General features: G+C 36.0%; 1 protein-coding gene across 8 annotated transcripts in view; it reads left to right on the plus strand.

Annotated features, from left to right (window-relative positions):
* FAT3 (FAT atypical cadherin 3) overlaps window positions 1-12,856 on the plus strand; it is a 697,691-nt gene that overhangs the window by 577,194 nt on the left and 107,641 nt on the right. For 7 of the 8 annotated variants that reach the window (XM_079929094.1, XM_079929092.1, XM_079929096.1 and 4 more), the window contains exon 8: window positions 10,805-11,080. The exons of the other annotated variant lie outside the window; for it this stretch is intronic. In XM_079929094.1, coding sequence (XP_079785220.1) covers window positions 10,805-11,080 — 276 coding nt within the window. The remainder of the gene's footprint in view (window positions 1-10,804; window positions 11,081-12,856) is intronic. 8 annotated transcript variants of the gene reach the window in all.

Below are 12,856 nucleotides of genomic sequence, written 5' to 3' on the forward strand. Positions count from 1 at the left end.
TTGTCAGGTGCTATAGAAGTTGACTATAAAGTTAATTTAGAAGAACAACAATCGGGACTTCCCTGGAGGTCCAGGGGTTAAATCTTCACCTTCCAATGCAGGGGGTGCGGGTTTGATCCCTGGTTGGGAATCTACGATCCCACATGCCTCATGGTCAAAAAAACAAAACATAAAACATAAGCAATATTGTAACAAATTCAATAAAGACAAAAAAACAACAACAACAACAATCAAGAATAACCATGAAAATCCTGAAGAGAACAAAGAGAAGGCCTAGCTTTTCCAAACAATTAAAATATATATAATGGAAATATGGAATCACTATTTAGTGATTAGTTAGTGCACCAGGAACTAACATAGTATTGTGGGTCAATTATACTGCAAAAGCAAACAAATAAACAAACTCATAGAAAAAGAGATCAGATTTATGGTTACCAAAGGCAGGTGGGAGGGAGAGGGGGAACTGGATGAAGGGTAGTAAAAAGGTACAAACTTCCAGTTATAAGATAAATAAGTACTAGGGATGTAATGTACAACATGACAAATATAATTAACACTGCTGTATGTTATATGTGAAATTTGTTAAGAGAGTAAGTCCTAAGAGTTCTCATCACAAAGAAAAATGTTTTTTCATTTCTTTAATTTTGTATCTATATGAGATGATAGATGTTGACTAAACTCATTATGATAATCACTTCATGATGTATGTAAGTCAAATCATTATGCTGTACACCTTAAACTTACACAGTGCTTTATGTCAATTATGTCTCAAGAAAACTGGAAGGAAAAAAATACTATAAAGCCTCTGTAATTAAAACATTTTGATGTTGTTGCATGAAAAGATAGATAAACCAATGGAACAAAATAGAAAAGCCAGAAATATACTATCTGCATAGGTAGAGTTAGTATACAGTAAAAGTGACTTCTCAAATCGGTAAGGAAGTGATGGTCTGCTAAAAAGTAGCATTGAAATAAATAGAGAGCCATGTGGAATAAAATAAAATGGGACCCATTCCTCACATAATATACTAGGAAAAATTCCAAATGGATTAGAGATGTAAATGTAAGAAAAAAGAAGCATTTAAATTCAATTTTTTTAAAAAAAATAAGCATGATCACCAAAATCTGGAAATGTAGAAAATACTCTAAACTATGACTTAACATCCAGAAACAATAAGGGAAAAGACTGATGCATTCAACTACATGAAAATAAAAATAAAATCTTTTGCATGGCAAAAAAAATTACCATAAACAAAATAAAGATAAATGACAAAATTGAAAACATTTGCAATGTGTATCCTCATGCTCCCAAAATAAAGGGAAAAAAGTACCATCTAACCCGTAGAAGAATGAACTTATATAGTTTTAACAGAAAAAGAAATGCAAATGGTTCTTAAACATATGAAAAGATGCTCAACCTCACTCATAACAAGAGAAAGAAAAATTTAAAATACATTCAGATGACATTTCTCATCTATCAGCTTGGCCAAAAACCCAAAAGTTTTACAGCATGCTCTGTTGGCAAGGCTGTGGGAAGACAGTCATTCTTAAATACTGCTATAGAAAGGCAAAGTAATCAAACTTATAGGTAGGGGAATATGGGAAGTATCTCACAAAACCATATAAGCACTTCTTTGTTTCAGCGATCCCAATTGGGACAGAAATATATGTTAGCAAAAATGTGAAAAAACACAAGCACAAGGCTCTTCATTGCACGGTCATTCGAAGAGCAAAAATAGGAATGCACGTCAATAGAGGACTGATTGAGTTAACTATGATACATTTATCCATGGAGAAGTATTTCTGTACTGCTGTAGCATGGTCTTCATGATATGAAGCAGCAACAGTATTGACCTTTTGAGTCAGATAGCTCTTTGTTGCAGGGGTTATCCTGTGCATTTTAGGATGTTTAGCAACTCCCCTGCCTTCCATCCACTAGGTTCTAGGAAAATCCCTCCCCCGAGCTGTGACAACCAAAAATGTCTACAGACATTGTGAAATGACCCCAGGAGACAAAGTCATCCTCAGTTGAGAACTATTGATATAATGCAGCAGTCCCCAACCTTTTTGGCACCAGGGAGCGGTTTCATGGAAGACACTTTTTCCACGAGGAGGGGAGGGGGAATGGTTCATGTGGAAATGTGAGTGATGGGAAGCAATGGGGAGCAATAGATGAAGCTTCGCTTGCTTGCCTGCCGCTCACCTCCCACTGTGCAGCCCTGGTTCCTAACAGGCCACGGACTGCTACTGGTCCACCGCCCAGGGGTTGGGGACCCCGGATATAATGTTAAGTGAAATAACCTGTTGAGGGGAGTGTATACAGTATGTTAATATTAATAAAATAGATGGATAAAAAGGTTACCTGAAGAAGAAGGGAATACATGAAAGAGAAAGATACAGAAGCTAAGCTTGACTATAACTTTTTGTAAATTTAACATTGGTAATTTACATATAATATAAAACAAAATTAAATGTTAAAAAAGCAAGTCTAAAATTTGAAAGTAAATGGAAGCAGATGAACATATATGTGTATCCAGTTGGGAGCATGTATGCACAGGGAAGAACTATTCTAAGTGACTTTACATATACTAATTTGACTGTATATGCCTAGTGGGATAAATCCAAGGGACAAAAAGACAAAATAATATTAAATTAGTTTGAATGACCATAATTGTAATGTGATTATAATAACAATGTTGGTGTTATTCAGAGACTTGGGCATGTATTTCAGATATGTGAACATTCAGATAGGTGAATAATTATGGTGATGTCATTGAGCATGAGAAATGTCATCATGAGAGAAAGAAGATAGGTAAAAAGAATGAAATTAAGTAAAAACCTTGATGGGTACCTTAATATTGTCTTTTGTTTTGTTTTTTATTGAAGTATAATTGACTTACAATATCGTATTAGTTTCAGGTGTGCAACATAATGCCTCGATATTTTTATGCATTACAAAATGATCACCATGATAAGTCTACTTACCATTTGTCACCATAAAAAGTTACTATAATATTATCAATTATACTGTATTCCCTTTGCTGTACATTACATCCCTGTGACTTATTTACTTTGTAACTGGAAGTTGTACCTCTTAATCCCCTTAACTTATTTCACTTTTTTCCCCACTCCTCTCCCTTCTGGAAACCACCAATTTGTTCTCTGTATCTATGAGTCTGTTTCTGTTTTGTTATGTTTACTTTGTTTTTTAGATTCCACATATAAATGAAATCATAGAGTATTTGTCCTTTTCTGAGATTTTTCACTTAGCATAATACTCTGTCCATCCATATTGTCGCAAATGGCAAGATTTCGTTCTTTTTTATAGCTGAGTAATATTCCATTGTTTGTGTGTGTGTTTCTGTGTGTATGTATACACACACACACCACACACACACACACACACACACACACACACACACACACCACCTTCTTTATCCATTCATCTATTGATGGACACTTAGGTTGCTTCCATATCTTGGCTATAGTAAATAATGCTGCCATGAACATAAGGGTACATATGTCTTTTCGAATTAGTGCTTTTTTTTCTTCAGAAAAATACCCAGAAGTGGGATTTCTGGATCATGTGATAGTTCAATTTAAAAATTTTTAGGAACCTCCATACTGTTTTCCATAACAGCACTACCAATTTACATTCCTACTAACAGTGCATGAGGGTTTCCTTTTCTCAGCCTCTTCATCAACGTTTGTTATTTGTGGTCTTTTTGACCATTCTGACAGGTGTGAAGTGATATCTCATTGTGGTTTTTATTTGCATTTCCCTGATGATTAGTGATGTTGAGCATCTTTTCATGTGTCTATTGGACATCTGTATGTCTTCTCTGGATAAATGTCTATTCAGGTCCTCTGCCCATTTTTTATTCAGGTTGGGTTTTTGATGTTGAGTTGTATGAGTTCTTTGTATATTTTGTATATTAACCCCTTATCAGATATATCATTTGCAAATATCTTCTCCCATTCAGCAGGTTGCCTTTTTGTTTTGTTGATAGTTTCCTTCACTGTGCAAATGTTTTTCAGTTTGATGTAGTCCCATTTGGTTTTGTTTTTGGGTTTGTTGGCTTTTATTTCCGTAGCCTGGAGAGACATATTCAAAAAATATATTGCTAACACAACATCAAAGAGTGTTATCCCTATGTTTTCTTCTAAGAGTTTTATGATTTCAGCTCTTACATTTAAGTCTTTAATCCATTTGGGGTTATTTTTGCATAGGGTGTAAGAAAGTAGTTCAGTTTGATCTTTTGCATATAACTGTCCAGGTTTTCCAACACAATTTACTGAAGAGGCTGGCTTTTCACCATTGTATATTCTTGCCTCCTTTGTCATAGATTAATGGACCATATAAGCATAGGTTTATTTCTGGGCTATCTGGTCTATTCCATTGATCTATGTCTCTGTTTTGGTGCCAGTACCATATTTCATTGATTAATGTAGCCTGGTAGGATAGTTCAGGTAGCATGATACCTCCAGCTTTTTTCTTCTTTCTCAAGATTGGGATCTTTTGTATTTCCATACAAATTTTAGAATTATTTGTTCTAGTTCTGTGAAAAATGCCAATTTTTTTTGATAGGGATTGCATTGAATTTGTAGATTGCCTTAGGTAGTATGGTCATTTTAACAATATTAATTCTTTCAATCTAAGAAGATGGTATATCTTTCCATCTGTTTGTGTCATTGTCGGTTTCTTTCATCAGTCAGTGTCTTATAGTTTTGAGTACAGGTCTTTTACCTCCTTGGTTAGATTTATTCCTAGGTATTTTATTCTTTTTGATACAACTGTAAGTTGGATTGTTTTCTTAATTTCTCTTTCTGATAGTTCATCATTAATGTATAAAAATGCAGCAGATTTCTGTATATTAATTTTGTATCCTGCAACTTTACTGAATTTATTTATCAGTTCCAATAGTTTTTTGGTGGTGGTGTTAGCATTTTCTATATATAGTATCATGTCATCTGCAAACAGTGACAGTTGTACTTCTTCTTTTCCAATCTGAATTTTTAAATTTCTTGTCTGATTTCTGTGACTAGGATTTCCAATACGTAAAAGAATTTCCAATTGCATGAAAATGGTGAAAGTGGGCATCCTTGTCTTGTTCCTTTCTTAGAGGAAATGCTTTCAGTTTTTTCACCATTAAGTATGATGTTGGGCTGTGGGTTTGTCATATATGGGCTTTATTATGTTGAGGTGTGTTCCCTCTATACCCACTGTGTTGAGAGTTTTAATCATAAATGGATGTTGAATTTCGTCAGGAGCCTTTTCTGCATCTTCTGAGATTATCATATGATTTCTATGCTTCAATTTGTTAATATGGTGTATCACATTGACTGATTTGTGGATACTGAACCATCCATCCTTCCATCCCTGGGATAAATCCTACTTGATTATGGTGTATGATCCTTTTAATGTATTGTTGAATTCAGTTTGTTAATATTTTGTTGAGGATTTTTGCATCTATGTTCATCAGTGATATTGGCCTCGAATTTTCTTTTTGGCAGGTATCTTTGTCTGGTTTTGGTATCAGGGTTCCACTGACCTCGTAGAATGAGTTCAGTAGCATTCCTTCCTTTTCAATTTTCTGGAATATTTTGAGAAGCATAGATACTGACTCTTGAAACGTTTTGTAGAATTCACCTGTGATGCCATCTGGTCCTGGACTTTTGTTTGTTGGGAGTTTTTTGATTACTGATTCAGTTTCAATACTGGTAATTGATCTGTTCATATTTTCTACCTTCCTGATACAGTCTTGGGAGATTATAAGTTTCTAGGAATTTACCTATTTCCTCTAGGTTGTCCATTTTATTGACATAAAATTTGTCATAGTAATATCTTATGATCCTTTGTATTTCTGTGGTATCAGTTGTAACATCTCTTTCATTTTTAATTTTATCTATTTGGGCCCTCTCCCTTTTCTTTTTGATGAGTCTGGTTAAAGGTTTTTCTTGTTTCCTGAGGTAGGCTTACATCATTATACTTCCCTCTTAGAATTGCTTTGGCTGCATCCCATAAATTTTGGGTCATTGTGTTTCCATTTTCATTTGTCTCCAGGTATTTTTTTTATTTCTTCTTTGATTTCCTCAGTGACCCATTCGTTGTTTAGTAGCATATTATTTAACTTCTACATCTGTGTTTTTTGCAGTTTTTTTCTTGAGGTTGATTTCTAGTCTCATAATGTGGTGGTTGGAAAAGATGCTTGATATGATTTCAATATTCTTAAAGTTGTTGAGATTTGTTTTGTGGCCTAGCACATGATCTCTGCTGGAGAATGTTCCATGTGTGTCTGAAAAGAATGTGTGTTCTGCTGCTTTTGAATGTAATGTTCTATATATTATATATATATATATACACATATATATATATATATCAATCAATTAAGTCCATGTGGTTAATGTGTCATTTAAGGCCAATGTTTCCATATTGATTTTCTGTCTAGATGATCTGTCCATTGGCATAAGTGGAGTGTTAAAGTTCCCTACAATTATTGTATTACTGTTATTTTCTCCCTTTATGTTGTTAATATTTGCTATATGTATTTATGTGTGCCTATGTTGAGTAAATATATATTTACAATTGTTATATCTTCTTGTTGGATTGATCCCTTTAACATTATGTAATACCCTTCTTTGTCCCTTGTTACAGTCTTTGTTTTAAAGTCTATTTTGTCTAAGTATTGCTACTCCAGCTTTCTTTTGATTTCCATTTGCATGGAGTACCTTTTCCCATTCTCTCACTTTCAGTCTGTACATGTCTCTGGATCTGAAATGAGTCTCTTGTAGGCAGCATATATGTAGGTCTTGTTTTCTTTTTTATCCATTCAGTCACTCTATGTCTTTTGTTGGAACATTTAGTCCATTTCCTTTTAAAGTAATTATTGATGGATATGTACTTATTGCCATTTTGTTAATTGTTTTCTGATTATTTTTGTAATTCTCCTTCGTTCCTTTTATTCTCTTGCAATCTTCCCTTGTGATTTGATGACTATCTTTAGTGTTCATTTGGATTCTTTTCTCTTTATTTTTTTGTGTCTATTAAAGGTTTTTGATTTGTGGTTACCATGAGATTCATATATAACATCTAATATGTATGGGTATCTATTTTAAGTTGATGATTTCTTAAGTTTAAATGCATTCTAACAGCCCCACATTTTTACTCCTTTTGCACCACATCTTATGTTTTTGACAACATATTTTACATCTTTTTATTCTGTGTATTCCTTATCTACTTATTATAGATAAAGATGATTTTACTGCTTTTGTCTTTTCACCTTCCTACTAGCTTTATAAGTGCTTAGTCCACTACCTTTACTATATTTTGCCTTTACCAGTGAGATTTTTCCCATCATAATTTTTTAAATTTCTATTTGTGGCCTTTTCTTTTCCACCTAGAGAAATCCCTTTAATGTTTCCTGTAAGGTTGCTTTACTCGTGATGAACTCCTTTAGCTTTTGCTTGTCTTTAAAACTCTTTATCTCTCCTTCAGTTCTGAATGATATCCTTACCAGATAGATTATTTTTGGATGTAGGCTTTTTTCCCTTTCAGCACTTGGATATATTATGCCATTTCCTTCTGGCCTGCAAATATTCTGCTGAAAAGTCAGCTGAGAGTCTTATGGGAGTTCCCTTGTTTATAACTAGTTGCTTTTCTCTCGCTGCTTTTAAGGATCTCTCTTGGGACTTCCCTGGTGGTCCAGTGGTTAAGAATCTGCCTTCCACTGCAGGGGATGTGAGTTGAATCCCTGGTCAGGGATCTAAGATCCCACATGCCACAGGGCAACTAAGCCCGAGCGCTCTGGAGCCCATGCACCACAATGAAAGATCCTACATGCTGCAACTAAGACTCGTGCAGCCAAATAAATAAATATTTTAAAAATAAATTATAAAAAATAAAAATGATAAAAAAGGATGAGTATCTTTAATTTTTGACATTTTTATTATTATTTGTCTTGGCGTGGACACTCTGTACTTCCTGGGCCTAGATGTCTGTTTCCTTTCCCAGGTTAGGAAAATTTTCAGCTAGTATATCTTCAAGTATGCTCTCTGCCCCTTTCTCTCTCTATTCTCCTTCTGGGACTTTTAGTGTGCTTGTTAGTGTGCTTGATGTTGGCCTAGAGGTCTCTTAAATTATTCTCATTTTTTGTAATTCTTTTTTTTGTTGTTTTCTGTTTAGCTTGGGATTTCCACTACTCTGTCTTCTAGTTCACTGATCCTTTACTCTGTATCATCTAATCTACTGTTGACTTCTTCTAGAGTATTTCTTTACTTCAGTTCTCATGTTCCTCAGCTCTGTTTGGTTTTTCTTCATATTTTCTAACTCTTTGTTAAAACTTATGACTCTGCTCATCCATTCTTTCCCCAAGCTCGTTAAGCATCTTTATGATCATCCTCTTAAATTCTATGGGAGTAGATTGCTCATCTCCCCTATGCTTAGTTCTTCTTCTGGTGTTTGGTCTTGTTCTTTCATTTAGGACATATTACTCTGTCTCCTCATTTTACCTTATTTTCTGTGTTTGTTTTATGTATTAGGTAGTTCAGTTATGTTTCCTGGTCTTGGAGAAGTAGCCTTGTGTAGGAGACATCCTATGCAGCCCAGCTGCACACTACCCTCTTGTCACCAGGGCTATATGTTCTAGTGGTGCCTCCTATGTGGGCTGCATGAAGTCTTTTGTTGTGGCAAGGTCAACTACTCTGGATGTGCTGGTAGGCTCTCAGCTCAATTGGCTGCCAGGCCCTGCCACATGCAGTGGCTGCTGTCCCACAGTGGATGGGGCTGGATCCCAGTGCAGCTGGCCACATGATTCAGGGGGTCCCAGGGCTGGTGCCATGCCACTGATAGACAAGGTTGTTGACAACTTAATTTTGAATTGGTAGTATCAATATGAACTCATGAAATTATTGTTTAAAACAAAACACTTTCCTGACTCTGTCCACTGAAAAACTAGCAAAGCTAGCAGCAATAAGCATTCCTAGCACCAGACTGTGGTCTCTAAATGCCACTTCTAACTAAAAAGAAACCAACACTTCTTGGAGAAATGGATAATTCAAGACTGGGGCAGAAAATATGTACAAGATGACCCTGAAAAAATTACCAGCAGCAATTATTGGAAAGCAAGGAAGCTATCAAAGACTACTTGGGTTGTGTCAGAACATTGCAGAAGCCAACTTGAAGAGGCTCCCCATGGCCAAGGAAGGACCATTTGTGCATCAATAAATATAGTAACTGCAGTAGACAGAAATACATCAGATGTGATTAAATTCATGAGCTCATAATGATGCTTGAAAAAAAATACCTTATTGATCACTTTGGGAGGAGCTGAAGAACCAACTCATTATTTTGAAATGATCAAGGAAAAGAATTCTCCTTCCTTTTCAACATGAAGTGTACTTCAGAGTAACCGAATAATTGAAGAAAACTTTCTTTTTAGAACTATTCTAGCTAATAAGTGGGGAAGAAATCATAGAATTAAAACACTACTGTTTTGTATTTTTAATGAATTAATATTATCTATATCATGATCATCAATGGCTGCTAATATCATGGAACAAGATAGAGAACTAGACATTATGTTTCTCCAGATGAAAATATATCACCCATAAAAGATTTTTGTCAAGAAAAAAAGAAGGAAATTGAATGTGAATTTTATTGTCTCCTACATAAAACTACCAAGTTATAAGAAATACACGGGACAGAGGAACATGTAGAACAAAACCATGGGGATACAATAAGCAAAATTCAGACTGTGGGAACTAAAGAGGCAAGGGCTCAATTTTTTGATTGCCAACAATAACAACATAAAAATTGCAAGGAAATCGATGAAGATAGAGGGAGAACCTACAAATTAAAAGATAATTAAAGGAAATGTCAATCAAATGCAATGTCTGTGCCTTATTTTCATATCCTGCTTAAAAGAAACTGAAAATATATATGCACATGTACGCAAACATATATAACTCATTACAAAACAATTACAGAAGTATGAACACCAACTGAATATTTAAAGACATTAAGGAATTCCTGTTTTCTCTGTTTAGATGCAGTAGTGGTATTGTGTGTATGTGTGTGTTTATTTTGAGTCCCTATCTTTTAGAGATGTACACTGAAATTATATGATGTCTGGGACTTGCTTCAAAATAATATGAGGGAGCAGGTGGAGATGAATGGGCATAAAGATGAAACAAGGTTAGCCATGAATTGATCATTATCAAAGCTGAGTGATGAATATTCAGGGTTAATTAAGCTATTACTTTTATAAAATCTGCTTGAAAAATTTTGAAACAACTTGGGAACTTCATATTTTAACTATCATTAGTACCATGTTCTTTGCTAGACACCTCCCATCTGAAGGAGAGCCACCTCTGTATTCACACCTCCCTTTCCTCTGCCTCTTTGTTACTTATCTTGTCACTGCCTCCACATTAGGTCTACTATAAGAAGCACATAACAAGAATGTAAGATAATAGGAACTTAACAAACTAAGGTCACCTTGTGATCTCTTACATTGTGCCTCAAATAATCTCCTAGAATTACCCCCCCATCCCAGAGGCTGTCTCATCTGTTCACTTAATCGTGAGAATATTGATCCTCATAGTTTATGTTCCTGCTAATGTGAACTACGGGTTTATCGTCAACCTCTAATTACAGAGTGCTTTCATAAGAATCTTCCTACATATTAAAGTAGTTGCTAGAAGCTGGGATCCAGGAACATAGAGGGAGGAGAGAAGGAGGGAACCTCTTTTACTAGCAATGAGTAAATTGGCATTAGTCATCACTCTTGTCTCCTTTTAACTATAGGTATTTATCAAAGTGCTGGATAATAATGATAATGGCCCAGAATTCTCTCAGCCAAATTACGATGTGACAATTTCCGAGGATGTGCTTCCAGATACCGAGATATTGCAGATTGAAGCCACAGACAGAGATGAGAAGCACAAGCTAAGTTATACTGTCCACAGCAGCATAGATTCTGTCAGCATGAGGAAGTTCCGGATTGACCCCAGCACTGGCGTGCTCTACACAGCCGAGAGGCTGGACCACGAAGCCCAGGACAAGCACATACTCAACATAATGGTAGGACCAAACTGCTTAATATGCTCTCCTAGCAGAATCACTGACCATCCAAGGCACATGCCTTAGCCTTCAGATGTACAGGGCCCTTGAATTTTGTAAGTAGTAGTAAATTTGGTCTTTTCAACCACAGGGTTGCATTCATTCTTGCCTTTTTAGTTCAGTGAGGCATTACTGTTGTTAGATAGTGACTCCATATGTTTGCCAAACTGAAATATTAGATGAGCTCTACAGACAGTGGCCGCTCAGTAAAGGCTGCTGACAGCCTGATTTGAGCAGGAAGGAACAGGCCGTGTTTCTGTACTGGTTCACATCCAGAAGATTTTGTGGAAAAGTTTAAAAGAAGTTCCTTGAGAAGTTAATTACAAGGGTAATCATTTATCAACCTGTATAATGCTCAGTCCTTGGAAGCATTCAGAGAACTGATTGATTACTTATTGCACTGGCATTGGACCTAGTGGTAAATACTGGCCCACAAAAGAGATCTCAAAACTCACCAAAGCCTACAGAGAATGTTGAATTTGTGTTCATGGGGTCTCCAAATTATGTAGAAGATGCTTTCATTTTAAAACAAAGTTTGGCTAGTTTACATAATTGGGAAGTAAAGATTAGTAATAAACACCCTTGTTTATGACCTAAAACCTGTCCCTTTAACTATCCAAGAACCCTATGGACAATTGTACAGCCACTGCCTAACAGGGCCCCCCTGAGTTCCTTAAGACCAGGTAGGATGGCAGAGATGTAATCTTTGTACTGATTGGCTTTAAAATACACTAAGATGCTACCAATTCCCAAGCAGCTGAAGTACTGTTCCACTAAGTACTACTCTTCCTTTCCAAGTCTCTGGGCAAGAAGAAACTAGAGTTCCATGCCTTTGGCTATGGTTTCCAGATGAGACTCCAGGGAACGGAAGAGGGACTCAGGGTTCATCAGATCCATCCCTCTGGGCATTCATTCATTCATTCAACAGATATTTCTCAAGCACCTACTGTATACTAAATTCTGTTCTAGGCACCGAGGATATAAAAGAGACAAAGTCCCTGCACCTTTGGACATTCGATTGGAACAGACCTAGATTTCAATAATCCCAAAGTACAGAGTCAAGTTTGGTCCTTGGGTGGGGCAGGCTGGTCTACAGACAGGGAAACTCATCACACTCACCGGCTAGCTTTTGCATATATCTCTTCAGGAGCAGAACTCTACTTCCAGTGACTAACTCTATTCTCACGATTTCTTCAAGCCATTTCTGTTCATTCTTTCCTTAACAAACTTAGAATTCAGTGCACTTACCCTGTATCATTTATCGTTTATGTAATTGAATATTTAGAGCAAACAACTCCTTTATGCTGCCTTTCTCCAAGCTAAGCCCTTATAGTCATTTTGCTCAATTCCTTTTAGGTTAGTATTTCCGAAAAACCCTTTCCCTTTGATAGCTTTTCTTGGTATATTTTCTAATTTCTTCAAATCTCTCTGAAGTTAGGCGATCTAAAATTGAACAAGCAAAAAGCACACATTGGATTAATGCTACATACAATGATAGCAAAATCATGTGTTAGAGTTAAAGAATTGATTAGTTGCAAGCTTCTGCCGTATGCAAACCAGGGAAAACTTTAAAGCAATCAGGCAAAGTTCTTTGGTGATTTCACAGTGCTGGGGTCTCACATTTCAAAAATTAAGATTTGGTTCATCTTCCCAGTGGTCAGCGTTCTCTCTTAGTTCTGGGACTTTATTTATGTTGGTTCTTCTTGCCTGAAATATATGCCACGCACCCCGCCCCCC

Source organism: Stenella coeruleoalba (genome assembly GCF_951394435.1).
Source record: "Stenella coeruleoalba genome assembly, chromosome: 8".
NCBI lineage: Eukaryota > Metazoa > Chordata > Mammalia > Artiodactyla > Delphinidae > Stenella > Stenella coeruleoalba.